Source organism: Narcine bancroftii, chromosome 10 (genome assembly GCF_036971445.1).
Source record: "Narcine bancroftii isolate sNarBan1 chromosome 10, sNarBan1.hap1, whole genome shotgun sequence".
NCBI classification, from domain to species: domain Eukaryota; kingdom Metazoa; phylum Chordata; class Chondrichthyes; order Torpediniformes; family Narcinidae; genus Narcine; species Narcine bancroftii.
This window is the reverse complement of record NC_091478.1, coordinates 32,086,960-32,114,486: the sequence shown is the minus strand read 5'-3', so window position 1 is coordinate 32,114,486 and position 27,527 is coordinate 32,086,960. Positions and strand designations below refer to the sequence as shown.

General features: G+C 39.4%; 1 protein-coding gene across 1 annotated transcript in view; it reads left to right on the top strand.

Annotated features, from left to right (window-relative positions):
• Positions 1–27,527, top strand: part of LOC138744412 (myoferlin-like) — a 249,348-nt gene that overhangs the window by 202,837 nt on the left and 18,984 nt on the right. The window contains exons 49-50 of the mRNA XM_069900547.1: positions 18,851–18,992; positions 19,953–20,052. Of these exons, the coding sequence (XP_069756648.1) occupies positions 18,851–18,992; positions 19,953–20,052 (242 nt within the window). The remainder of the gene's footprint in view (positions 1–18,850; positions 18,993–19,952; positions 20,053–27,527) is intronic.

Genomic DNA, 27,527 nt, shown 5'->3' with positions numbered 1-27,527 from the left:
TCAAGGTAAGGAAAAATTCCAGTAAGCATCTAAACAAAATGGTAGGAGGGAGGGGGGATGGTGGAGCACGGCCCCAAATTTAGGAGATGGTAGGTGGATAGGGGAAGGAGGACACAGCAACAAGCAGGGGGAGGAGAGATGGCTTGGTGAATAGAATGGAAAGGGGATGGAGAGCTAAGGGAAAGGAGACAAGGGGAAAAGGAAGGAAGGGATGGGGTATGGAGAATAGGTTAGCAGAAACCGGAGAAGTCGCTGTTAATGTCATCTAGTTGGAGAATGCCCAGACAGTAAATCAAGTGCCGTTCCTTCAATTTACGGATGGTCTTTGTGGGATAGTACATGAGACCATGGACAGACGTGAGTATGGGAGTGGGGCACAGAAATGAAATGGTTGGCCACTGGGAGATCCCTGTTATTGATGTGGATAGAGTGAAGGTGCTCAGCGAAGCGATCTCGTAATCATTCATAAACCTTGCTGATCTCCCAATATATCTTCTTTTAACTTGCGATTTCAATAAATTTGTGCCTCTTCTCTTGACTGAAGCACTGGTGTCCATTTTGCTTTGCTCTGAACCTTCTTTTAACCATTATGATATTCATTAATTTGACATGCATTTGCTGAAGCTACTAAGTTTGTAAAAGCAACAACAAAAAATTTGTGAAATGTAATTTTGATTCAAATACTTGCAGTAAATTTTGCACTTGCCTCCTTGATGTACATCGCTGGGCATGCTACTTTACCCAAGTGACAAATGTTCACTGAGCTTTGCTTTCAAAAAAAATTGAACAAATATACCAGTATGCTGATAATACAGAATGCTGATTCATTGTGGTGCACTTTGTCATCAAGAACACATACTTACTGTTGCTCCATACTTTATAACAGAAGTGCATTTGAGCTGCACCCTGCTATGCTGGGGATCTGGTGCTTGCCCTACCTTCCTTTCCTACATCAGGGTGCTGGATGGTGAACCCAGTATAATCCCTGGCCCCCAATGATGCTTGCACAAAGATTAGCTCTGTAAAAAGGCTGGCTGTGAGGAATGAGCAGGCGTTCTTCCTGTTTGGTGCTGAGAACAGGCACATTCCCTGTGTGTGCAGACCATTTCTCCACATGTTGACAGACCTTGTAAATCCTGCCGTGTGTCTCATCACCACTTGTTGAGTGTGATGGAAACTGTTGGCTTTGGCTGGACAGCTCTCCAAACCTAAACAGTTCAATTCCTGTAAGCAAGACTGAGCATAGTTTGAATTAACACTCCTTGCACCCATGTACACCTCTTGAGTGCTATTCAAGGTATTGGTGTACACATAGGGATAGGGTTCTATGGTATCAAAATGGTGCTTTGGCCTAACGTCCCTGCTAAGTACATTTTCAAGCTAGTACCATTTGCCTACTTTTCTTCGACATCCCTCTAAACCTTTTCTATCCATGCATCTGTTTAAATAACTTTTAAACATTACAATTGCATCCACCTCTACCACTTCCTCTAGTAGCTCATTCCATATCCCCACCATCCTCTGTGCAAAGGATGCCCCTCAGGATCCCTTTAAATCGTTCCCTTCTCACCTTTAATCTGTTCCCTCTGGGTTTAATCTCCCTTCCCTGAGGAAAAAGTTATGACCATTTACCTTGCCTATGCCCTCATGATTTCATAAACATCTATAAAGTACCCCTTGGCCTCCTGAGCTCCAGAAAGAAAAGCCCCAGCCTCTCTGAAGTTGAGCACACCAGTCCTGGTATTTTGTGCCTCTTGCCATCCTCCACCTATTTATTCCAGATGTGTAAAAGCTCCAGTGCCTTTATAACGGAGGCCACTAACAATGAGATGTGAGAAAACCTGGCACTTGTGAGTCCTGTGTTACCACCACTTGAAACTGCATGGTTTGTAAAAGAGCATGTAACGTTTCCCAATCCAAATTCACCCTGGACTGCATGCAGCCACAATGGCAATATTTCATAATCCTTTAATTAGATCCATATTTTCTCCCCCTATTATCAGCAATGTGTCTTTGCACAGACAGGTCTGCCTGCTTTTTCCGAATTGTTATTTTGTGGAAGTACTTCAAAATACCACCTCATTGTGATTCACTGTTTATATTGTAAAAATGTTTGAAACCTCCTTTTTCAATGCATGATACTATGATGGGATTCTTTTAGCAGTAATTTTCCCCCTTTAAAATTGACTCAGAATAAAATTTGTCACACCTTGTTAATAGTTCAGTTTGTCTACTTCCTCTCTTTTCTTTAACGGAATGTAAGATCTATTGTGTTTGATGTGAAGAGGGACTCTCCTGCACTATGTAGAATGCACTTAAGTTTACTCTTGGTATGACTACCGTAGGAGCCAATTACGAAACAAAGGTTAGCAAAGTTTATATTTCATGGTAATTTACGAGTGATGAACGAGCTATTCTGTCACCCCCAGTCAGGTGAAGGTCATTCCTAACTGTCTGAGCCAGATTCAGAGCCCCTTTCACAAAGGTAGCTTTGAATGTTGTCTCCCGACCAACAATTTAATATTTGACTTCTGAAACCCCCCTTTTCTTGTGGCTTTTTGCAAAAATAATGAAAATATGAGTTTTGGCTACAAATATATCTAATAATCAGGGACCCCAGAGAGCAAAATTGGTAATAAATGTGCATTAGTTACTGGAGCTTATATAATTCTGCTAGTTCTTCAAACCAGGATTTAACCATAATCATTTCCTCCTTCTTGGCAAAGCTTTCCATGTTTTTTTTTCCCCTCCAAAATTATGTGGTGGATTTTTCCTCTTGTCCCAAAAATTCAAAACTTGTCAGAGTTTGCCTTTTCAGACACCGAGTCTGTTAGTTTTTATAATCCTCTGCTTCAAGTTTATGGTTATGTGAATAGCCTATTCTCTCTTCTGACTTACTGCCAGTCCAGATCTAATTGAAAAGCCTGTGCAGCTTGTATCTGCACAATTATTATTCCCTGAAGCCTTGTTAGGTTTTTGCTAAGTAAATGGGTTTTTTTTGGGGGGGGGCGCTAGTATGGTAAAATGTATAAACTAACTGACAAATTGGTTCGAGCTTGCTTGTCTTGCAGGATTTTGTAGCTGCCTGTCTTGACATTAAAAATATGTGCATGTTATCTTTCCTTTGAAAATTTGAATGAGTAATTTCCTTGAAAGTGCATAATGTTAAAGGCACATACAACATATGTTTGTTATCATTCCCACCCTAGTTATGCTTAGTGCTGTTTTGCATCGTTGGGGCCAAGTCCACATCACAGGATGACATGCAACCCGCTCTTAAATAAATAAAGCAAGTCATGACCCATTTGTTTTGATTTTTCCACTGATTTCCTGGCCAGGAAGAATATTGCTGCAGCAACAAGAACCTAGCAGCCGAAACTCTAAACCTCTCAGGATTGTCTTTTACCGCTAATCTGTGCAGATCTACTGATCATGCGGTTGGGAAATGTGAAAATCCTGTCAAGGGTTAAAAGCAAATGTTATTCTGTTAGTACTAGGCTCTCTAGATTGCCTTCTCTCTCCCCACATCCCTGCCCTGTAAGCTCACTCCCAGGAGGAAATAAAATTACTTTATTGACAAACATACTTTTCCTTCAGTGAACAAAAAAAATTATCAATTCCTGAGGGACTTCAGCCACTTTCTTTTCTTTTGGTTATATTTCTGGAATAGCCTGCTGTGAAATGGCAAAGTTCATGGTTCATCTGAACTTTTGAACTCCTGTTCGTATTTGTCGCAATGCAACAGTCTAAATCAACCCAACACAGTTTTTGTCATCAGAATTCTACATATGCCTTGTCTGGGTCATTTGGCAGGGGAAATGTTCTTTTATTTACTTAGTGTAAGCCATCAGTTTAATAACTAGCAGGGATTTGAGATAAGTGAAAGGAGTACCTTGAGAAAGCTGATATTGTGTTGGTTCATCAGTTTACTGAACTCTGTTTGACCCGCTGTATTGGAGGCTTCCCCAGGACAAGTCACAGCACCATTGAGACAGTCAAAGCTTCCTATCTAATTTCACATGCTGCAGGGCTGGGAGTTCTCTGCAACAAGCCACAGTTTGCTGCAGGTTACACATTTCGGCTCAATATGACCTTTTTTTAATACTTTAAAGGATTATTGATCTGTGCACACACAGGTTAAAGAATGAAGGCTTAATGTTATATTAAAAAAATCAGAAAATATCTGCTACTTGTACTCGTTGATTTGTGTGTGTGTTTGTAATGCTTCCTCTTCCCCTAATCAATTGTGGGCTAGCAGCTTGTTCATTACGACCAAGTTGGTCAGATTAAATAAGAGAAATTAAAAACTAAAATTTGTGAAGATACATAAGGAAATGTAGATGGGAAAATATGAAAATCATTTGAGTTCAAATAGCACAGATTTTCATAAACTGAAAGGAAAAGTGTTTGCTACACAATATTGTAGTAAAATTATGCATCTTAGCTTGAAAGGATGGAGCAAAGGTGCCCATTTTGCTGAGAAGTGGCAAGAGATGACAAAAGGAATGGACTCCACACCAATGTGAATATCAAGAAAGAAGACTAAACCTTGAGCAAGCACTCGTTTAAAATATTAACCCTGCTGAGCTCAGGTTTAGAGTGAGAAGAGGGAAAAATACTTTTGTGAGATGGAATTGCATCTGGTTACAAAAGAGATCTTATTGCCAAAGGGCCTTGTTGGTATCACTATGTTTGTTGTACTTCCTTGCCAGGTGTTGATCTAAAACTGTAGCTTGTACAAGTTCATATTGAAGATAGGAGTACTGCAATTTCTACATTGGGCTTGTGTGTCTTCCAGGGCATTAATGATATGCAAATTGGATGGCATTTATTCAGAAACAAACTTAATTGGGTATATTTTTACTCCCACTAAGTGCATGTTTATTGTCATTTGAATGTTGCTGTAGATATGATGCAAGTCGGTAGCGTGCTCTCATTACTTTGACATATTGCAATCACTATCTGTTTGGCTGCAGCAGTGGAATGTATGGTAAATGGTCACACCTAATATGAGGTCCTCTAGTAACATTGCTGAATGTCTTAGGGAGGCATTTTGACTCTTCCTGGAGATAATCCCTATTGTCCATGGACAAAGGAATATGCTGTTCAGCCAATTTGTTCCGCCACTCAGTTTGATTATGGGCAATCTATATCTTAATGCCATCTATTTGCCTTTAAGTAATCCATAGTACTCTTGCTTAACATAAATCTATCAAACTGTTTTGAAATTTTCAGTGGCCTGGCTACAACCTTTAAGTGAAGATATTCCAGATTTCACCATTGTGAGGAATGGCTTCCTGAAATTATTCCTGAATAGCTCGGCTCTAAATATCAAATTCTATGCTGTCATCACCTCCCTTTCCCCCTCCAGATCTTCACCGCTCCCTGTTCAGGATTGCTTCCATGGCCAATAGTACTGAACTATTTTATCTTTCTATGCAATACATTGATTTGTGCGTAATTTTGGTGTTGGCCAAGTCTGAAAATTTGCTCCAGCAATTTATTTTTTTCATCAAGTCAGGCAGTTTCTGGGAAAGCTTTTTAATTAGCCCCTGCTCCCTCCCTATTTACCTTTGGGTAATGAGATGTGGCGTGAATCTCTTGTTGTCCATCTGCTAATATGTAGTTTCTGCTATTAGGTAGGGAGTTGCAGGATTTTGACCTCAAAGTGATTAGGAATCAGTTATTTATTTCCAAAGCAAGATGTGTGTCACAGAGGGAGATGGGGTGGTGCTACCTTTCCACCTGGGAGGAAGAGGTTGTGAGCTCAGGAAATGCTTTTTCCAATCATGCAGTGCACATAGCAGCTGGTGCACAGATCCTGGCAAATGGAGAACATTCCACTGTTTCCAGTTTATAATGTGGAAAGCTTTGAGAAGTTGAGGCGAGACACTTGCCACAGCTTGTTCTGCTTTTGATTTACTTATGTGGCCACTGTGATTGAGGTAGGGTCTTTAGGAAAGATACTGGTAGTGGTGGATTTAATTTTGGTAAAAAAGTGTCAAGGCAATAATATTCAGGCAATGACCACTTCATATTCTCAGGTCTTTCATTCTATGGGCCAAGACTCCTTAATTGTCTGAGAAGTTGTGAATATAATTGAATGGTAATAATCATCAGGAGAATAAAATTTCTGGCCATGTGATAGACTGTTTAATGTAGCAGCTAGGTCCTTGGACTCTGATGCTAACAATCTGATGCTAACAATAATTCTTCTAATGGTCATGCTGTTCATTGTCGAGCTCTTTATGACTCAAGGTTTACCCCTCTTGATTTTCTATTGATTTCAATTAACTAAGGTTCCTTGATGCTACAAGGAACAAATGTTATCCTGATGTCAATTGAGTTTGCCTGTTAGTCCTGCCTGCAAAATTCAGTTCTTTAATTCATATTTAGGCCAGGTTGTAATGATGTCTTAGACAACTGCTACATGAAAACACCTGTCAACTCGCTGCTCATTTTGTCTGCTGATAATTCAGATTAAGCTGATGAGAGATAAATTGTAAGAAATTTTATGAATGGAATATGGAGGGAAACTTTCCAATATGGGAGCAGATACTAATGTGCTAGCTGTAATGAAGCAACTTGGGTTGAGGTGTGACTGGTACTGGGACAAAGATTGCAGTTGGATTGCCACAAAGACTGGGTTCTTGTATAGCAGTGGTTCTCTACCTTTTTCTTTCCAGTCACATACCACTTTAACAATCCCTATGTTATCGGTGCTCTGTGATTAGTAAGGGATTGCTTAAGGTGGTATGTGAGTGGGAAGGGAAGGTTGAGAATCACGGCTCTAGACCTAATTGTTACTAAAATATTTTGCTTGAGAAAAATTGTCATTGGCCCATTTCCTTTGGAGTTATTAAACCGTGCACATAACAAGTCAATGAAGTACGATTAAAAGAGTGGTTTTCAATTTTTTTCTTTCTACCCACATAGCACCTTAAGCAATCCCTTACTAATCACATAGGGAATACTTAAAGTGGTATGTGACTGGAAAGAACCACTGTTGTATAGAGTCCTGTTTACCTGAGATAAACTAGTTTCCAAAGACATGCTGGATCTTGGGCCAATTGATGATTGTAAATTGTATTGTGCGCAGGTGGGTGGTAGAATAATTAGAGGGCGGAAGAATGGGGAAATAGCAGGTTTGTGAGAATGGGTTGTAGGGAATAGGATTGCTTTGAGCATTGGCACAGACCCTGAGCCAAATAACTACCTATGTTGTAATAAAGTATGAGAAAGATGGTCATTTTATAATGGCAGGAATGCCAAAATTAGCCTGGTGCTTCTTTCCTGATTGTGGATCCAAACTCTTATGGTTTTTTTTCTCATCACTGTCTATGAGCTTGTTCACAGAACAACTATCCCTCATGCTTTTGGCTGGTTAAGACAGAACTGCAGAGATTTGTCCCAGTCAATTAGCTTTCAGTGCTCAAAGATGACCACCAAATGCAGATTGAGGCAGATGCTTTGCAGAACATCCTCATTTAGTCCACAAGGAGGAACTGAAGCTGGTCATCTCCTTTTCAATCTTTCCCACTCTGGATTCTCTCTTCAATCTCTGAGGGTGACCAATGTATCCTTGGAGAATACTATTAATGTAAAAGTAAATGTTCTTTTCAAAAATTCCTCCAAATGGGGCTGGAAATTTACTGATGGTAGTATGGTGATAGAACCATTAAAATTATTTCCCATGAGTATATTAAATGAGCAGCAAATATTTACTCATCTATCACTTGGGGAGGGGGGCTGCCTTATCTGCTCCATTTCCCCTCAGCAGATTGCTACTGATTTGTCAACTGTGGTTCCTAATTTCAGTCCAGAGTAGTAAAGGATAAATCAATTAATGTGATGTATTTGGAACTTCAGAAGATTGTAAAACATGATAAGTCTGGGAATAATATTTAGGATTGATTAAGAAACAGGAAATGATAGGACTAAACAAGTCATGAACAGGTTGGGAGCTTGTAACCAATGGGCTGCCTCCAGGAATCTGCCTGGAGACCTTTGATGTTCACGACCTAGATAAGAATATAAAAATGATTTGAATGAGGGTATCAGATGAACTATGTCCAATTTTGCTGAAGATACCAATCTGGGTGGCACAATGGATTGTGAGCAGGATGCAGGAACACTTAGAAGTGATGAGGGCTCTCCAACTGAATGGCCAATCACATAGCAGATGAAGGATAATATGCAACCTTCAGTTACCTACCTGGGAAAATAACATAGGAATGGTGTATTCTTGGTGTTCTCTTACTCAATTTATAGAAATCAATATGCAGGGTTAGCAAGCAAATAAAGGGAAAATTGTTTGTTACCCTTTATTGCAAGAAATTTTAAATTTAAAAGGGGAGAAACTTTGGGCCCCAATTGACAGCATTTAGAATATTGGTTTAATCTCCTGACCTAAAGAAGGATACAGTTGCAATGGAGGGATCACAGCAAAGATTCATGAGATTGGTTCCGGGAGACATTGGGTTTGGCATGTGTAGGGAATTTGAGTGTTTGGGGCTATAATCTTCCCAGAAATAGATGATCCAGACTTTACTGATATTTAGTTATTTGTTTTTGTTTAGTTTATATAATCTTTGTGGTATTAGGGTATGGGAAGGAGGGTAGAGGGGTAGGGGAAAAAATAGACTCTGTATGTTATTACTATCTTTCAGAGAGATTGGGCTGTTTGTTTGAATTTTTATGAGTCTTTGAAAATCAAAAATAAAATGTTCCCAAAAAAAAGATGATCCAATTGAAAGGTACGAAATTAGGGGATCAACAGGATAAATTTGTTTTCCATTGGTGGTGTGGTGATGGTGGTGCCTAGGACTGGGGTCAGGGTCTCAAAAAAAGGAGACTGCCATTCAGAACCTGAGAATTTTCAGAATCAGAATTTATTGTCATAAACAAGTCATGAAATTTGGTGTTTGGCAGGTGTATCTTTGTATATCTTTCTTTGGCTTGGCTTCGCGGACGAAGATTTATGGAGGGGTAATGTCCACGTCAGCTGCAGGCTTGTTTGTGGCTGACAAGTCCAATGCGGGACAGGCAGACACGGTTGCAGCGGTTGCAGGGGAAAATTGGTTGGTTGGGGTTGGGTGTTGGGTTTTTCTCCTTTGTCTTTTGTCAGTGAGGTGGGCTCTGCGGTCTTCTTCAAAGGAGGTTGCTGCCCGTCGAACTGTGAGGCGCCAAGATGCACGGTTTGAGGCGGTATCAGCCCACTGGCAGTGGTCAATGTGGCAGGCACCAAGAGATTTCTTTAGGCAGTCCTTGTACCTCTTCTTTGGTGCACCTCTGTCACGGTGGCCAGTGGAGAGCTCGCCATGTAACACGATCTTGGGAAGGCGATGGTCCTCCATTCTGGAGACGTGACCCACCCAGCGCAGTTTGATCTTCAGCAGCGTGGATTTTATGCTGTCGGCCTCTGCCATCTCGAGTACTTTGATGTTCGGGATGAAGTCGCTCCAATGAATGTTGAGGATGGAGCGGAGACAATGCTGGTGGAAGTGTTCTAGGAGCCGTAGGTGATGCTGGTAGAGGACCCATGATTCGGAGCCGAACAGGAGTGTGGGTATGACAATGGCTCTGTATACGTTAATCTTTGTGAGGTTTTTCAGTTGGTTGTTTTTCCAGACTCTTTTGTGTAGTCTTCCAAAGGCGCTATTTGCCTTGGCGAGTCTGTTGTCTATCTCGTTGTCGATCCTTGCATCCGATGAAATGGTGCAGCCGAGATAGGTAAACTGGTTGACCATTTTGAGTTTTGTGTGCCCGATGTATATACTGTCTCTGAAAATGGAGGTTGTTCTGTCATTGTATGTAGTCAAAACTGAGAGTAGATATTAAGGAAGTCCAGGTATATGGGATTAATACAAAAATAAAAGAGATGGATGAAGCAGGCCATGAGTGACAGAATGGGCTTGTTCCTGCTTCTGTTAATTTGCTGATGTATATCCAGCACAAGTGGCACCACATCCAGGGATGAAACTTTTTTTTTAAATCCCAAAGTGAGGGACTGGATCCACCACATCTGACCTTGTCAGCTTTACACTGGGGAAGGCTGGTGTATGTTGTGCACCCCTGTGTATAAAAATAGATTTTCTAGTCTTGATGTAAAAGCTATGTGAAGATATGTGGGTTTGTTTCCATTCTTTAGTTTGCTTAATCTTAATTTTTTCAGTATTTTCTCTTGAGGGTGGTTACATTTTAAAACAATTTGAAATGTCTCTGAACAATCATTTTAAAACTGTTCAGAAGTCTTTGGTGGTGAGCTGACCAATAACAACATCAGGATTGTTCTAGACAGAGCTTCGGGATCAATCTTCTGAGAACACCCATTCTGCTGTACTGTACTTCAAAAATGTACTTATCGTGGCGGGTAAAGTATAGGGTTCAAGTAGAACTGATTGAGGATAATCTGTCCATATTCCCTATGCTGATTACTAGTGTTGGTACTAAGTACCACTACAAAACTATCAGCAAAATCACCTCACTTTGACTCCAGTTGTATTTTATTTATTTAGACATTCAGCACGGTAGCAGGCCATTTCTGCCCATGAGCCCATGACACCCAATTTACCCCAATTAACCTAAACCCCCGTATGTTTTGAACAGTGGGAGGAAACTGGATCCCCCAGATAAAACCCACACAGTCATGGGGAGAATGTACAAACTCTTTACAGGCAGTGCGGGATTCGAACTCCAGTCTGGTCCCGTTCTCTGGTGCTATAAAGGCATTGCACTAACTGCTAAGCCAACCATGCTGCCCTATTGGTACTGTCACCTTGCCATAGTGGATATTTATCATGTTTCTAATTTTCAAAATGCACTTGCAATCTGAACCACAAAGGTTTTTCAGTATTTTCAGAAACTGTTCTGTCTACTTTAGATTTTGAACCTAGGCAGAACAGAAAAGTCTCCCCAGTATGAATCCTCAGGCAGTTGTAAACCAGGTGTTGGGCAGTGTTAGAACTACTGCACTCTGCTGTGGCAGATCCAGGACTCGACAGGATTTTCAAGTTGGTGGTGCATCACTCAAAGGACTTGCCTGTCTAATCCTATGCCATGACAATCCCAATATAGGATTCAGGATCTCAATGAATGAGTGAGAATTTATAGTTATGTGTACAAGTGCAGTATGCAGATGCAATGAAAGTTTTACTTGCATCACTTCATTGATTTCAAAGGGCATTACAAGCCAAAATCTTAGGAGATTGATTTCAAAGAGCAGTCCCAGGCAAAAGTTAAGGAGACAAAAGGGATGGTCAGTGTCTTTAAATGATTTTACTTCATGTTAAACTTTTTAGTTTTCCAAGTTGTTAATTTTCTTCATTCTCTTCCATTTTAATGTCTCTGGATAGAAACATTTTTCTAAGTCAAAATCAGTGACCACCTCGAAAAGAGACTAAACCCTGCTTCCAGCTTTATTTGTCTGGGGTGTTTTTTTTGGAGTGGGACCTCTTTCCTGCACTATCTTGATGCTTCAGAGACTTTGCTGCAGGTTTCTGGGGTCCTAAGCATCAGCATATTGGACCCACTGAATCCATGAGTAAAACACGAAAGATTGAAGCAAAAGGCACAAAGCTGGGGAAACTCCACAAGTCAAATAGTGTACTTTATATAGCAAAGATAAAGATACATAATCACTGTTTTGTGCTTGATGAAGGGCTCAAACCTGAAATGTTGGTTATGTATCTTTAACTTTGCTGTATAAAGTGCACTATTTGACTTGTGGAGTTTCCCCAGCTTTGTGTTTTTACGACTGAATCCATCCTAGGTACTTTTGGGCTTGAGGCAGAGAACCCAATGCCAATTCAGGCCATTGTCTCAAATCTTATAGCTAAAATATTCTGAGATTATTTAACTCTAACATTAAAGATGATTTTGGTCACGTTCTGCTCTGATACTGCACGGTAAAATTATGCATTTCTTCGTACTTCACCTCAACTCAAGAAAGATACTCAATTGGAATAATCCCCATTTTCATTTATAAACATTTCACAAGCATGCAATTAAACAAACCTTGACATCAAATCTCAACTGGAAGTTGCGCCAAATGATCAAAGGCTTGCCCAAAAGCAATTGTCTTTATAGAACTAAGAGGAGGAAAGAAACCGAACTAAAATGTTTCCAAAACAGCTGAGGGTGCATCTAGCAAATTGGAAGAGAATGTAGAAGATTTAAAATCAAGATTTGCTCAAACCTGATCAAGGATAGATCTATGAGCACATGGTGTTGATAAGTGAACAGGGCTTGGAACAACTTTCTAAATTTCAGTGTTTTATTTATAAAAATAAAGGTATTGAAGGAAATCTACTTTTTCTACATGGTGGAGCTTCTGTATATGGAAAGGAATTTTAAAATCAAAATTACTTTCTAAGTGAAGAATTAGTGCCTGACCTAAGTATTTTAAGGAAACGACATCACATTTCATTTTGTTGTTGTGAGGTATGTGGATGAGCAGATACCATCCGTACAATGTATATGAAGCCAGCAAGATGCTGGAGTGCAGGCAGAGGCTGCAGTACAGGTATGAAACAAATGCCCGAAGCTACTGTCAAACATGAACTTCAGAGGAAAGTTTCAGCTTGTCCTTTTGAGTTCAAGAATGCTGCAGAAACAGGTGGTGTCTGACAAAGACAATAATTATCTTTCATCTTGATGGATGTAGGTTTAATCTTCTTCTTACATGGTAGCCTAAGCCTTCAGCTTGTGTAGTGTCAGTCGAGCAGATGGGATCTTCATGTGGTCTGCATGCCACAGAGAATGCCCGAGACACCTTTTTAATGCCCTATTTGATTTATATAGCACATAGGAGTGCTAATGGTACCTGTGGCACCTTGTTATGGATGATGGTCGTAACACACATTTATTATACCACAGGGAAGCTTGTATTTTGTGTCAATGCCACAGTTTCATTTCCTTCGGAAAATTTTGACTTGTTTATTGGGAAGCAATTATGTGATAAGTACAACCACTTTTTATAATCCTTGTCTGTCAAATCTGACACTATGAAAATACATTAATTTGATGCAATGCATAATTAAATTTTATTAAAATAACCTTTAGCTACATAAGATTTATCACAACATCAATGTTTAAAAACAGATTTATGGATTGGTGCCAGATGGTGGCACTGCATATCGACCTTAAATTGTGGATTTTGCACGTGGTAACTGGAACAAAAAGCTAACATTTTTTCTTCAGTAATAAAATGCTTGACAATATATTTTGTTTTTTAAAATTCAGAAATTATCCTTGGACAATTGATAAGTCGCATTTTATTCTATTACATTGGAATGTAATTGGTGGGGGGGGGGGTTGGTTCATGATGTGGGTATTATTTTAATGTCATTACCCATGCATTTCATGATTTTTGGTTGTTAAAATAACATTCAGTTTCCACCAAGGATGATGATGGTTTGAGGGGGATAGCTCAGAACTGAACCAACACCAGGGCAGCACAGTTGGCGTTACACTTGGGGCAACGCTTTTACAGCTCCACCTTATGATGTAGTAATAAACATCCCACATCATGTTTCTTCCCCCATCATAACTTACAGCGCCAGTGACTGGCACTGGGGTTCGAGAATCCTGCGCTGTCTGTAAGGAGTTTGTATGTTCTCCCCATATCTGCGTGGGTTTTCTCCAGGTGCTCCGGTTTCTTCCCAGCCTTCAAAATATAGCAGGGTTGTAGGTCAATTTGGTGTAATTGGGTGGCATGGGCTCATGGGCCAAAAGGGCCTGTCACCATGCTGTATGTCTAAATTGTCATTTTTTTTTTTTAATTTAACACCAAAAGAAAATGAGATTCAAGCCAAACTTTTTTAATGATAGAATGACTTGCTTTCGGTCCATATTTAATCCTCCTATATATTTAAATTTTATACAAGGTAAATCCATTGTTAATTTGTACATTTTTTGAAACCAATATTCTAACTTGTTAATACAACAATCTTTAAAACATTTGACAGCAGCAGATTCATGACATCTCCCTTGTGGTAGTGAATATAATAATCTGGGGGATGGGGTGGAGGGAAATGTTAAATTACTGATGCTTCTAAAATTGTATAAACAGCAGTATTCTGTAACTAAGTATGGGCATGCCAAGTTTTACAATATGTCAGTGTCTATTCAGACACTTGGATCTCATGTGTGTAATCTGATTTAATAGTTTAACCATTCAAAATTAGAACAATTTGATTGAAATACCTTTCTTGTTCATTCGGGTGAAGAGAATCTTTTAAATTAGTGAACCAGATGTTGCCAAACGTGATTTCTGTTGTTGTTATATTCAGCACTCCTCTTGCATAAGTACAGTGAAATTAGTATTTCTCAAACCTGACTGACTTTTTTTTGTGGCTGAATATTTAATTCAATAAAATATCTAATTGCAAGAATGGGTTTCATTTCTGAGCACTGCTATCCACCCATATTTTAGATTTTTCTTTCAGTAACTGAATATCATTCACAGAACTAAGTCTTAAATGGAGAACTACCGTAATTACATTGACTAGATGTATACCTTGATGAAAGATTATTTAAGGAGTTATCTAATTGAGATGATTTTAAGATGTTTAAAAGATTTGATGGGGCAACTGTTTCTTTTTGTTTGGAGAATTTAAGACAAGAGGCCATAACCTTAAAATTGGAGGTAGCCTAATCAGGGTGATTTCAAGAAATATTTTTCTCAGCAAAAGTTGCTTGAAATCTGGGAAACGTGCCCTCAAAACTACTTTTACTACCTCAGCAAAAATAGTCAAAACAGACATGGATAATCTTTTGTTAGGCAGTGTTTAGAAACCGGGCAGGGACATAGCCATAATCTAATTGAATGGGTTTCCTGATGTTGCTTCAGGAACCTTCAAATCACACATAGTAAAATGCCATGGGTTAAGACTTTAACTTTGCTAAAATTGCAATGTACTTAATTTAACAAAGGAATTTCACACGCTCTGTTCTTGCTGCTGTCATCAGGAAAGAGGTCTAGGTGCCACAAGACTCGTACCACCAGGTTCAGGAACAGTTGCTCCCCCTCCACCATCAGACTCCTCAACAACAAACTCAATCAAGGACTCATTTAAAGATCTCTACTTTTGTATTTTAGTATTGCAGTCAGTTTGTTTACATTTCTTTATTTGTTTACATGTGTACATTGAATTAGGTTTTTTATTGCACTGGTAATAAGTGGTAATTCTGTCTTGCCCGCAGGAAAAAGAATCTCAGGGTTGTATGTGACGTCATGCCTCCCTTTTCCCATCTTTTCCCAGTTCTGTTGAAAGGCCATTGACTGAAATATTAAGTTTGCCTCCAAAGATGCTGCTGATGTGCCAAGTATTTTCCATTTTCTTTGTTGTGATTTTTCCCCAACTCATCGACGTGCATCATGCAAAACCCACCGCTCAGATTATTAGACAGATTTTTCTTTCAAGTCATGAAGAATCTTGATATACAATTGAATTAGCAACAAACTGCCTGAGGACTGTTGGGTCAGACTGTTGGTAACCTTAAGCAGAGAGGGAAAACTTGAAAGCTTGTATGCAGTGTGTGTGAGGGAGACTAGGAGGGTAAAAGGACTAAAGTAATATACTTGCTTTAGGTAAAGAATGAAAGAACATTTCAGGTTTATTGTCAGAGTACATACATTACATTACATAAAACCCTGAGATTCCTTTTTCCTGCAGGCGCGGCAGAAGTAGTGCAAAATTAAACTACGTAGCTCAAATATGTAAACAGATAAAGAACTGTAAACAGATAACGAATCTAAACAACCTGACTCTGCAATAGAAAGAATAAAGGTAAAGGTTCCATTATCATCACGTAATATTACATTTAGAATGTAACATACATGAAATTCTTTCACCATAAGGCAGTCAGGAGTTGCCACTTTGTCCAGCACCCCTCACAGAAACCTGGTGTTCCTAGGCGGTCTCCCTTCCAAGTGCTGACCAGTCCTGAGTCTGCTTAGCTTCCAAGATCAGACAATCTCAGACATATTCAGGCTATTAGGTGTTAGAATAAAAAAGAAAATCAATAAAGTGCAGAAGTAAGAGTCCTTAAACGAGTCTCTGATTGAGTTTGTCATTGACAAGTCTGATGGTGGAGGGGTAGCAGCTGTTCGTGAACCTGGTGGTACCTCTTCCCTGATGGCAGCAATGAGAACAGAGCATGTGCTGAGTGGTATGGCTCACCAACGACAGCATTCCCTTTAGTGGGGAGGGTTTTGCTCATGATTTCCTGGGCTGTTGGAGGGATTTACACTCAGGGGTATTGGTGTTCCCATACCAGACCATGATGCAATCAGCACACTTTCCACCACATGTTTTTAGAAATTTGCCAGGGTTTCTGGTGTCATTACAAAGCTCCGCAAACTTCTGAGGAAGTACAGGCACAGACTTGCTTTCTTCATGATGCCATTGGTGTGTTGGGTCCAGGAAAGATTCCCCAAGATGGTGACTCCCAAAAACTTAAATTTGCGCACCCTCTCCATCTCTGATCCCCCAATGATCACTGGATTGTATATCTCTGGCTTTCCTTTCCTGAAGTCAACTATCAGCTCTTTAGTTTGTGACATTGAGTGCAAGATTGTTGGTGAACCATTTGGTGAAGTTTGCAATCTCCATCCTGTATACTGACTCATCCCCTTCCTTTACACAACTCACTACTTTGGTACAATCAGTAAATTTGTAGATGGTGTTACTGTCGTACCGAGCTGCACAGTCGTAGGTAGGTGTAAAGTGAGTAGAGCAGGGAGCGAAGAACACAGCCCTGTGGTGCTTCGGTACTGATGGAGATAGTGGAGAAGTTCTTACCAATCTTCTAAACATTTCCTAATGAGATAGAAGCCTTCGTAGGTGGGGTGAGCTCCAGCCTTTAGCTCTGGATGAAGTTAATATAGATTAAAAAATATTGGAGCTACTGTATATGACATTTGGAAGGAATACAAAAACTATCAAGAAATTAATTTGGGAAAGACGACATGTCCTGTGTGTGTTCATTAACTAGGGTTAAATGCATGTTTAACTTAAGAGCTTAATTGAGATGTCCTGAAAATGACCAGGACATGGGGATCCTTGGGGATGGAATACCAAAAGATATTTTACTGCAGTTTGTTATAATCTCTGAAATGCTTTTTTTTGTTGTTTAAATGTTTTCCCATCTATCTATGTGCACTATGGTAATCTGTAAAATATTGCATTTTTCCATGGAGCTACTTTACTTACCTACACAAGAGAGGTCTAATCAGGCCTTGCCTCGTTTTCCACATATTATTAACGTTGAGTACAAGTTAAGAACCAATGGCCAGCACTGCACTTTTTAACATGTCACATTTTAACAGTGACCATTAGAAGAAAATACCTTGTGTAATTATAAGACTGGGTGATGCCAGTATTAATGTTTCATATTTAGTAGTAGATCTATTTCAAGAACTTGGAATTTCCTATACTTGGCTGATGTAGTTTATCTCATTGTAGTCTTTCAATTACCTTTTTTGTCTCGGATAAGTGTAGACTTGGAAACTTGGGCTATGCTGATAACAACATCAATATCTCTTGTATCTGCTTCAGTCTTGTCTGCACCTCTGTTTGGTCTGTCAGTATGTGTACCTTGTTTTTCTTGAATTTTCACTACATCCATTGGCCTCAGCATTTTTCTGTTTTTTGTGCAACCAGGCATTCTAGTAATACCCTTGATTCGTTTGATAATTTTAAGAAGAGTGAAGCTGGTCATTATGTCCAAAGTACACAAGATCAATGAAGAATTTATCCATGTCTTGAACTTTATAAAACAGAGAGCCATATTCTTGATGTGAAAATTGCCTTACAGTGGTTCATTAAAACCACTGTTGTTTGCTTCACTAAACCAGGAACTTGCCTTTAATGAGGGCAGGTTGTCCTCCATCCCAGAACCTGCTCCTTACCTAAAACAACCAGAGGTGCTACCTACAGCACAACTCGGATGGCTTAATGTGGTCAATGGCCTCTGAAGTTCAAAGATAATGAAAAGCCAAATGGCTTAAATAATCTTTTTTTTTAAATAGTAATAGATTTGATGTTGCAGTGAATAAAGTAAACCAAAACCTTAATGAAAAAAAATGTTGACCCCTGTTCAGGTGAATGGAGTTGCCACTTGAGTACAAGTGTCACCTTCAATTAGTGATGAGTTTAGCAGCAGACTGAAAGGGCAGATGTGTCAGCATTTGCCCCCTGACATGTTTAGTACCTCTGCTGTGGTACTTGGATGTAAAAGTTGAAAGTGTAAAGAACACTGGAAGGTGGATGGACAGCAGTCTGATGTAGAGCCATAGCTCATAAAGCAAATCTGATCCATTATTTTTAATTTTGACTTGCACATTAGCTGCTTGTTAAATGGATGGCAGGATGTTGAGCCCAATAATTACTACAATACTTACATTTTATTAACCTGGTGATTAACTCAATATGAATGAACTGCAATGGAGCTACTCTGGTGCCCATTTGTTCAGACGTTCAAGATGTCCCATTGCTCACCATAATCACCCTTACTCTTGCAAATTGCTTCAAGCATTGTAAAAATTGGGGGATGAAGAGGGAATGCACCAAGAGAGGTTCTGCTCCAGCCAGACCTACTTTTGCTAACTTTCAATTCTCAAAGTCCTTTTCTTTTATGGCATCCCAGTTTCTCCTGCACCTGCATTTATAATTTATAGAATGTAATTGGGAGTTTACGTGGGAATTCTGCATCAACTTTGACAGTTATGTGTCTCCAAACATCCTCTGTCAAAGTCATTACTACTTGGAATAGGCCTTTTTTAAAAAAAACTATTATTTAGTACAAATCTAATTGTATTTTTTGTGTTTCTTTTGAATTTTTTTAGCTGGATGGGTGGGCTTGACGATGAGAAGCAGAAGACAGACGTGCACTACAGGTCCCTAGGAGGAGAGGGAAACTTCAATTGGAGATTTGTTTTCCCATTTGAGTTCCTTCCAGCTGAACAGCTTTGTGTTATATCCAAAAAGGTGAGTTTTTAGATTCCACAAAACACCCCGTGGTATAGCTAGGCCACGGAAATGCCTAAAGAATGTGAGGCAGACTCTTTTAGACGTTGTCTTGCTGTACAATTAGCAAAACCTTTGTCAGACCGAGCAGAAAATCTGGGAGGGCTGATCGCTCATGTCTGACTTGAGGCAACAGTTTCTTTTATTTTGTCAGTATGGCTCAAGAGAGGACAAAGTCAAAGGTATGAATTTAGCATGGCCTTCTCTGGAATGTTCAGGTTCAAGTACAGTCATTGCTGAGTGCTGCTATCCCCACAGGGCAGTTGTGTTGGTTTGACACCAGTCCTCCTTGTGGAACAGAAGTTCCCATAGGGAGGTCTATTGTCCTCTGCCCTGCACCATTTCCTCTCATTTTGTAAGTGTACATTCTTTCTATTCATGCTAACAGCCATTTGAGTGTAACCCTTGCTGTGAGCAGTTATTTATGCAGCATTGTGTGAGAATACTGCTGCATGAAGAAATGGTTGAGGCTAGCAAGGGTCGTATCTAACTGACCTCTCTTACTTTGGATCCAAAAAAATGAATCATTATCGTAACCTTGTAGTGTTCTACTTTTGTACTTACGTCAGCTATCTTCCTAGCTCCCTCTAATTTGACAGCATACAGCTGGTTGTGTGTGCTTAAACCAGGTGTTTAGATTTTGAGTGTGCATGCCATATTTGTAAAAGGCAAAATAAAATCATTTTACTGCAGAATTTATACATGTAGAAAATATTCGACTGAATTAAGTTGCTTGCTCCAGTAAAATATTTTTATAAATCGCCAAGATGTTAGCAATTCCAAACATCTGCAACCAAATCTGATTCTATTTATCCTTTCACAAAGCGTAAACTATTACACAGATGGCTTCATGTAAAAGGTGAAAGGAAAAAGATTAATGTGAAATAGGTCATCCATATTGGCTTGCTTTTTCTGTTCCAGGAAAACTTTTGGAGTCTTGACAAAACAGAGTTCAGGACACCACCAAAACTATTCATTCAAATATGGGACAATGATAAATTTTCCATGGACGACTATTTGGGTATGAAATTCTTGTCAGTTTATCTTTAAGCTGAACCAACTGTGGCTAAACTAAAATGATGTTATGATTTTTTTTTTGTAATTCAGCATCATGTATGTACTTTTAGATGCAGCAGGTAATTGTTGGTTTAGTTTTGTACGTACTTTCTAAAAAATGTAATCCTAAAAAGGTCACTGTTTCAAGGTTCTGTCATGCTCTTAAATCTAACATCTTTTTGGAAGTTACATGAATTGTAGAAATGCCAAGAAGTAGTGCAATTCATTTTTGAAGGGCCCTGCAAATTGTTAAATAGGCTTGTACTTATTTGGCTCATGAAGGCCAGTATTGGAGCTCCTTTTGCATGTTGCAAAATGATAATCAGTTTTTTAAAATTTTCATATTAGAGTGAAACATGAAAATCAGTAGACACTGTGATTGTAGTAAAAACTCAAAAATGCTGGAGGAACTTAGCAGGTCATAGAGCATTCATAGGAGATAAAGATATATAAACATTGGTTTAATAATATTTATCTATTTATTTATTTATTAAATATATAGACACAGTTTGATCGGGTGAGGTCCTCTAGCATTTTTTGTATTTACTCTCTCACATCAGATCTTGTCATGTCCAACACTTGGTAGAAAACAATCAGGATTCTTCCAAGAATAGAGCAAGGTGGGTAAGAATTGGAGTGAATATTGTAGTGGGCAGAGTGGTCAAAATGATTGTAATGGGGTGGCTGGAAAGGCCATACCTGCAGTCAAGATCACAGGCAAACTTAAACTCCAGGTTGTAACCTGTGTAAAAATGATGCAATTCCAATTGCAGTTGAAGAATCTTATTAGCTAATGTGAGTATATTTTTGCAAATGACCTCGCATAAATAATTTTTTTCATAAATTTAGTATTAATTTGTATTTTTTTTAAATTGAAGAGGTATTCTGAAGTATTTTTTCTGCAATGTGTTGAAATAATAGATACCATTGCAATTTCAAACTCCAGATTTCTAAAATGATCTTCAGAGAGGAAGATTTAGAGAGTAATTTATCAGAATGCCATTTAAACACAGTTGTCATTTTTAGCACATGGATCAATTTTCAACAGTTATCAATAAAAATTGAATAAAATGGTGAAAGTTTATGCTGTTTTAAAAAAAAGTAGTTTTGAATGTACTTGCAAAACCTGCAGCAGGGTATCACTGGCAACAGCTGTGATTTCAAATTTCTTCCTTAACCTGCACAAAGTAGAAGTTGATTTCAGTAATAATGACAGGGTCCAGCTATTTTTAAGTCATTGAAACCACATGCTAGCTAATTGTGTTTATAAAATCCTTGTAAGTTTTGTATGGGCATTCGTTTTACTTGCTGCCAAGTAACTAGAAGATGGAAAATTTACTTGTCCTCTTTTCCCATGATTACTTTAATATCTTGCCTGTCTGTTCTGAAGTAGTTTGTGTACTGAAAGGTGGTGACGTCTCCTTTTGAATTGGCAAAATGTAAGTGCTACAGAAATTTGGTGCAAATAGGTGTGATGCCTGAAATGGTTAGACAGCATTTGATAAATGAGGTACCACTTCTCGTTGGTCTCCTGCTGACTGTGTACTGGTGAATACATAAGATCGTATCTTATGTAACATGCATTGAGTATTTATGATTAACATGTGTGCAATGTTGGAGGCTGCATAAAAGAGTTTTAAGCTTTTTTTATTTCAGACTAAATTTCCACAATATATTCTCCTTGTCTATAAAGAACCACCAAATTTTTAACTGTCATGACAATTAAAGATTGAGTTAATTTTAAGCTAAAGATATTTTTGGGGGGCACTAATAATTCTACCAGACCTCAACATCTCACCCATTGTTATTTTTTTTTAATCTAAATTTTAAATTTAGACATACAGTCATTTCAGCCCATGAGTCCGTGCCGTCCATTTACACCCAATTAACCTACAACCCCAGGATGTTTCGAATGGTGAGAGGAAACCGGAGCCCCTGGGGAAAACCTAGGCAGACTCGGGGAGAACGTACAAACTCCTTACAGATTATTTCGGAGCTGCTGTTCTCGAAGACCTCTTAAGCAAAATGTTTTTCCATTATGAAGGCTGTTTTATCATCGTCCAGTTTAGATAAAAGGTCATTGAGCAAAAATGATAACTCTGTTACTATCTTCATAGATGTTGCCTGTTGTGCGATTTCTATTTTTATTGCTGGTAATGGGGAGAGATTTGGGGATTTAGCAGATGTGGTTTTCCCTTTTAAAATAGCCGTCTCATTTCCTACTAACTTTTAATCTTCAATGTAATATGTCCCCAGGGTCAAGGAGCAGGGAATTTCAATCATCTGCCAAGCAAGTGAAGCTTGCTTTGGCACCAGTAACTTCTCATTGGCCTTGGGATGTACATATTCAGACTATTTCTCCAGAGAATAGGTTAAAAGAATGGGCTAAATTAAATATTAAATGAGAGCAATCCTTGATTTCCAGACTTCAGTTTATCCCATGAGCCTTACGATAGGAGAATTGTTACCAAAGATTTATTATGAAGCCAAGCAGAAGAGTTCCTAGTTCTCACTGGCATAGGTATCTCCAAAATTCCAATGGAGAGCCAAATTGGCTCATCAAAGGTTTGATAGTGTTCCAAGATCAAACTTGTCAGTTTGCAGCCAATGTAATCCCCAAAGAGGCACCATTTCCACCTCCCCATCTTATGGAATGTTATCTTTTATAATAAGTAATGAGTCTGAATTATATAACAAAAACAACAATGTGTAGATTAATTTGCTCTAAGGCTAGGAGTATAGTTGCTAGTTTAGAAGAAGAGGAGATTTCATTGAAATATACAAAATTCTGATGGAGAATAACAGTCTGGATGTAGGGAGGATGTTTCCCCTGGCTGGCAATAGGAGAGTGGAGAAAATAATCTACACTTGGTCTTAGTCTCAGCTTACAGGGTGAGACACGGGGCTGAGATGAAAGGTTCTTTGCTCGGTGTTGAACCTGTCAAGTTCTGTGCCACAGACGGCTGTGAAGACCAAGTTACTGAGCATGTTTAAGAAGTTGTTAAATAAATAGATTTTTAAACACAAGGCATCAAGGGGTAAAGGGGAAGAAAGAGTATTTTATTAGGAGATGGGGGGCCTACCATGATTGCATTGAATAGGAGTGATCTGAATTGAGGCCATTGTCACCGTCCTGATCTCAGCCTCCCACTCATCATTCATGGCAGATACAAATTGCATCTTGTGGTAATTCTTCCAGACCTTTTCCTCTTTTAAGCCACCTAACATATTTACCACCAAAGTCACCGAAGAATGCAAAGATGATGTATCCTCATGTTAATTACCCTAAATTGAAATCGTTCTGAATATTTTATAACTTTATTTTAATTTGGAAGGTTAACTGAAATCGTGCAGGACATGAAGAAGGCATGCAAAATCTTGACAATTGTTTTCTCCTACATCTTAAAAAATCAAATATAACTGCTACTTTGGATCGCCATTTTGAAGTTTTGTTTTAAGATGATAGCTCAATGGTTAGAGCACTGGTGTTGTAAACCATGGGTCACGACTTCATTCCTCACTGGGGCCTCATTTCTGTGAGGGGCACTGGACAAAGTGGCGACTCCCTGTCTGCTTTAGGGTAGACCAAGTTAAAGAATTTCATGTAGGTTGCATCCTAAATATAGTAATTACATGACAATAGCGGAACCTTGATCTTTACTTTTGTTTTACACACTTGGAATAAATCCCTGACAGATTAGCATACAGAATTCCCTTCCTGTTGTGTAATGTAAAACTGGACGATGGTGGAGTCTCAGCTGTGGCAGGGCTTGCATGCCATCACATCTTGTAAGGCTAAACAAGTGGTATCACCAACAGCAGAACATCTCCTCTAGATGAGTTCAATGCCTCCTATGCTTGCCTTGAAAGGGTAAACAATGAATGCTCCTTTGTGAGCCCCCACAGTCCCTGGTGGCTGTGTGCTTCCAGTTTCTGAGGCTCACATGAAAAGAAACGCAAGGAGGGTGAATCCTCAGAAACTGCCTGGCCCACACAGGGTACCTGGCCACATCATAAAAACCTGCATGGACCAACTGGCTGAAGTGTTGTTGACATTTTCAACCTCTTGCTCCTATGCTCTGAGGTCTCCGCCTGCTTCTAAAGGACATCCATCATACCAGTGGCCAAGAAGAACTAGATAAACTGCCTCAATGACAATTGGCTAGTGGCACTTGCATTTACAGGGATAAAGTGCTTTAAGCATTTGGTTTTGGAGCAAATCAACTCCTGACTCATGAAGGACCTGGACCCTCCTCAGTTTGTCTATTGTCTTAACAGGTCAATGCCATCTATCTAGCTGGTCCTGCCCTCTGCATCAGATCATTTGGATTGGAAGAACGCTTATTGTCAGGCTTTTGTTTATTAACTACAACTCAGCGTTTAATGCCATCATACCGGCAAAATGAATAGTTGTCTAGAATCTGGGACCTTTTTGTCCTTTTGCAGCTGGATTCATGATTTCATCGGCAGATCCCAATCAGTGCAGATTAGCAAGATCACCTCACTGACCATCAGCACAGCTTCCAAGGCTGTGTCTTTAGTCCTCTGCTATGTTCCCTGTCATAATTGCATGGCTAGGTTTGGCTCCAACATAAAATTTAAGTTTGATAATTACTCCACTGTTGTCTGAATAACAGATAATGATCAGTCAGAATATAGGATGCAGATGCAGAATCTGATTGAGAGGTGCCAGAACAGAAATCTTGCTCTCTATGTCAGCAAGACCAAGGAGCTTACTGTGAATTTTAGGATGGGGAGGCTGAGTGATCACAACCTGTCCTGTCGAACGGCAGTGGAGAGAGTTACTACTTCAAGTTCCTGGGAATCCAGTCATCAACCTCTCCCAGAGCCACCACATGAAGGCAACCATGAAGAAGGTGCACTAATGCCTCTACTTCCTATTAAAAAAAAATCTGAGGTTTGGCATGTTGTCAAATTCTCTATCTGGCATCTGTCTGGTTGCTTCACATCCTGGATTAGAAACTTGGGTTCCATGGAAAGCAGAAACCTGTAGAAAGTGGCAAACATTACCAAATTCATCATGGGTACTAACATTCCTATCCATTGAAGATAGATGAGATGCTACCTCAAGAAGGCAGCCAACATCATGAAGGTTCCCCATCACCCTGGCCACAGTCTCTTCATGCTGCTACTTGCAAGTATAAGCCTCAGAAGCCTGAAAACTAGCACTTTTAGTTTCTTGAACACCACATCCCACATTTTGCTCGAACCATAAACCACTCCGGAAACACCAAATGATCTGCCTGCACTATTCAAATGTCTTTTTTTTTGTCTTGCACGAACTGCAGCTGTGAAAATTTGTTTATCTATTTTATATTTATAATCTTTTTCTGACTTGGAATATTGTGATAATTTAATTATACCACTGTAGTTGGTGTATGTTATATTTTGCTGCAGCAAGCAAGAATTCCAGAGCCTCTGTACATGTTGTGATATGGTAATGATGACAAACTCATTAAGATCATTATCACGTCTCTTTTGATTCAGCAGAAATTGAAGCATTCCAGTAGGAAAGGATTCAAGTAAAATCTTGCAACTGCAAGAAAACCAGCATTTCAGTAGTCGTGTTTAGTCAGGTTACTGGTTTAAAACTTAGTGCCTTCTGCTTTCTTTCCGTCCACACCACCCAAAAAAAATCCCACCTGGTACATTCGGAATTTAGCCAAGTCATGGTGATAACATGTGAAGGAAATGCTTTAAGTTGCACAAGATGCTACAATGCATACTTCTGGCATATTTTCCCTTAATAGGAAGTTTGCTGAGAAACATTCCACTATTAAATTCAAAGGTATTTATTTGTGCTAAAAAACCAGAAAAGGTTGCACTTTTAGCACCTTGAGACAGGTCATGCATAGTTCAAAGTTCAGATTTCTTGTCACAGAGTACAAACATGACATCACATACAACCCTGAGATTAATTTTGCTGCAGGGCAGGCCGAATTTCTACTTATTGGTAACTGTAAACTGTACTCATGAATAAGATATGTATACAAAAGAGAAAAATGTAAACAAAGAAAGATATGTACACAAACTGTGCAGTGCAGAAAAAAATATTCAGTAATAAATAATGTATACAGTAAGAGTCTCTGAGTTTGTTGTTGAGGAGTCTGATGGTGGAGGGGTAGCAGCTGTTCCTGAACCTGCTGGTACGAGTCTTGTGGCACCTGTACCTTTCTGCTGATGGCAGCAGTGAGATCAAAGAATGTTTTGGGTGGTGCAGATCCTTGATGATTGCTACTGATCTCCAAAGACAGCATTACATGTAGATTTTCTTGATGGTGGAGGAGTTTTGCCTGTTATGTACTGGACATTGCAAGCCCTTTGGCCCATGATGTTGACCCTACTTCTTTATACTCAGCAAAAGAAAACTAAACCCTCCCTACCTCATGACCCTCTTTTTCTTTCATCCATGTGCCTGTCTCACAGTCATTTAACTGCCCCTATTTTTTCTAGCCTCCACCACTCCCTCTGACCATGCATTCAAGGCAGCCACCACTCTGGGGAGAAAAAAAGCCTTTCCCTTGATGTCTCCCTTAAACTTTTAAACTTTTGTCCATTCACTTGTACTGATGTCCTCTAATGTTTGCTACTCCCACCCTTAGAAAAACGGTGCTGGCTGTCTACCTCAACTAGACCACTAGTAAGTGGGTTGTGTCCACAATCTTCAGCAGGTGCCTCCATTCCAGGCCTGGATGCAACTGGTCAGCACACTTTCCACAACACATGAGTAAAAGGTTGCCAAGATTTCCGATGTCACAAAGTTCTGCAAACTCCTGAGGAAGTAGAGGTGCAGATGTGCTTTCTTCACGATGGCATTTGCATGTTGGGCCCAGGAAAGGTCCTAGGAGTTTGCAATAATTGTCATTGGTGTGTATGACACTTTCCTTGGCACTTCCAAGTGATGCAACAGTTAGCATTCAGAGATTAACTCATTTCTCTCTTGAACATTGAATGTTTTAAATATCTGCACTTTTAATGAGACAAATTGTTATCTTAAAATCCAATATTTTCCCTCTTTTAAAAAAAAACTGATGAGAAATGGCAAGATATTTTGTACCAGGACCAATTTTCTATAAAAGGCAAAATGTGTAATTTTTAACTCTTTAGTTGTAGGACCTAATCATGTTGAGGAATCATGTTCCTCAACATGATTATCCAACTGCACGAAAACCAACAAGGTCGGGTCAGATACAGCAATGAGCTCTCTGAACCCTTCTCCATTAACAATGGCGTGAAGCAAGGCTGTGTTCTGGCACCAACCCTCTTTTCAATCTTCTTCAGCATGATGCTGAACCAAGCCATGAAAGACCCCAACAATGAAGACGCTGTTTACATCCGGTACCGCACGGATGGCAGTCTCTTCAATCTGAGGCGCCTGCAAGCTCACACCAAGACACAAGAGAAACTTGTCCGTGAACT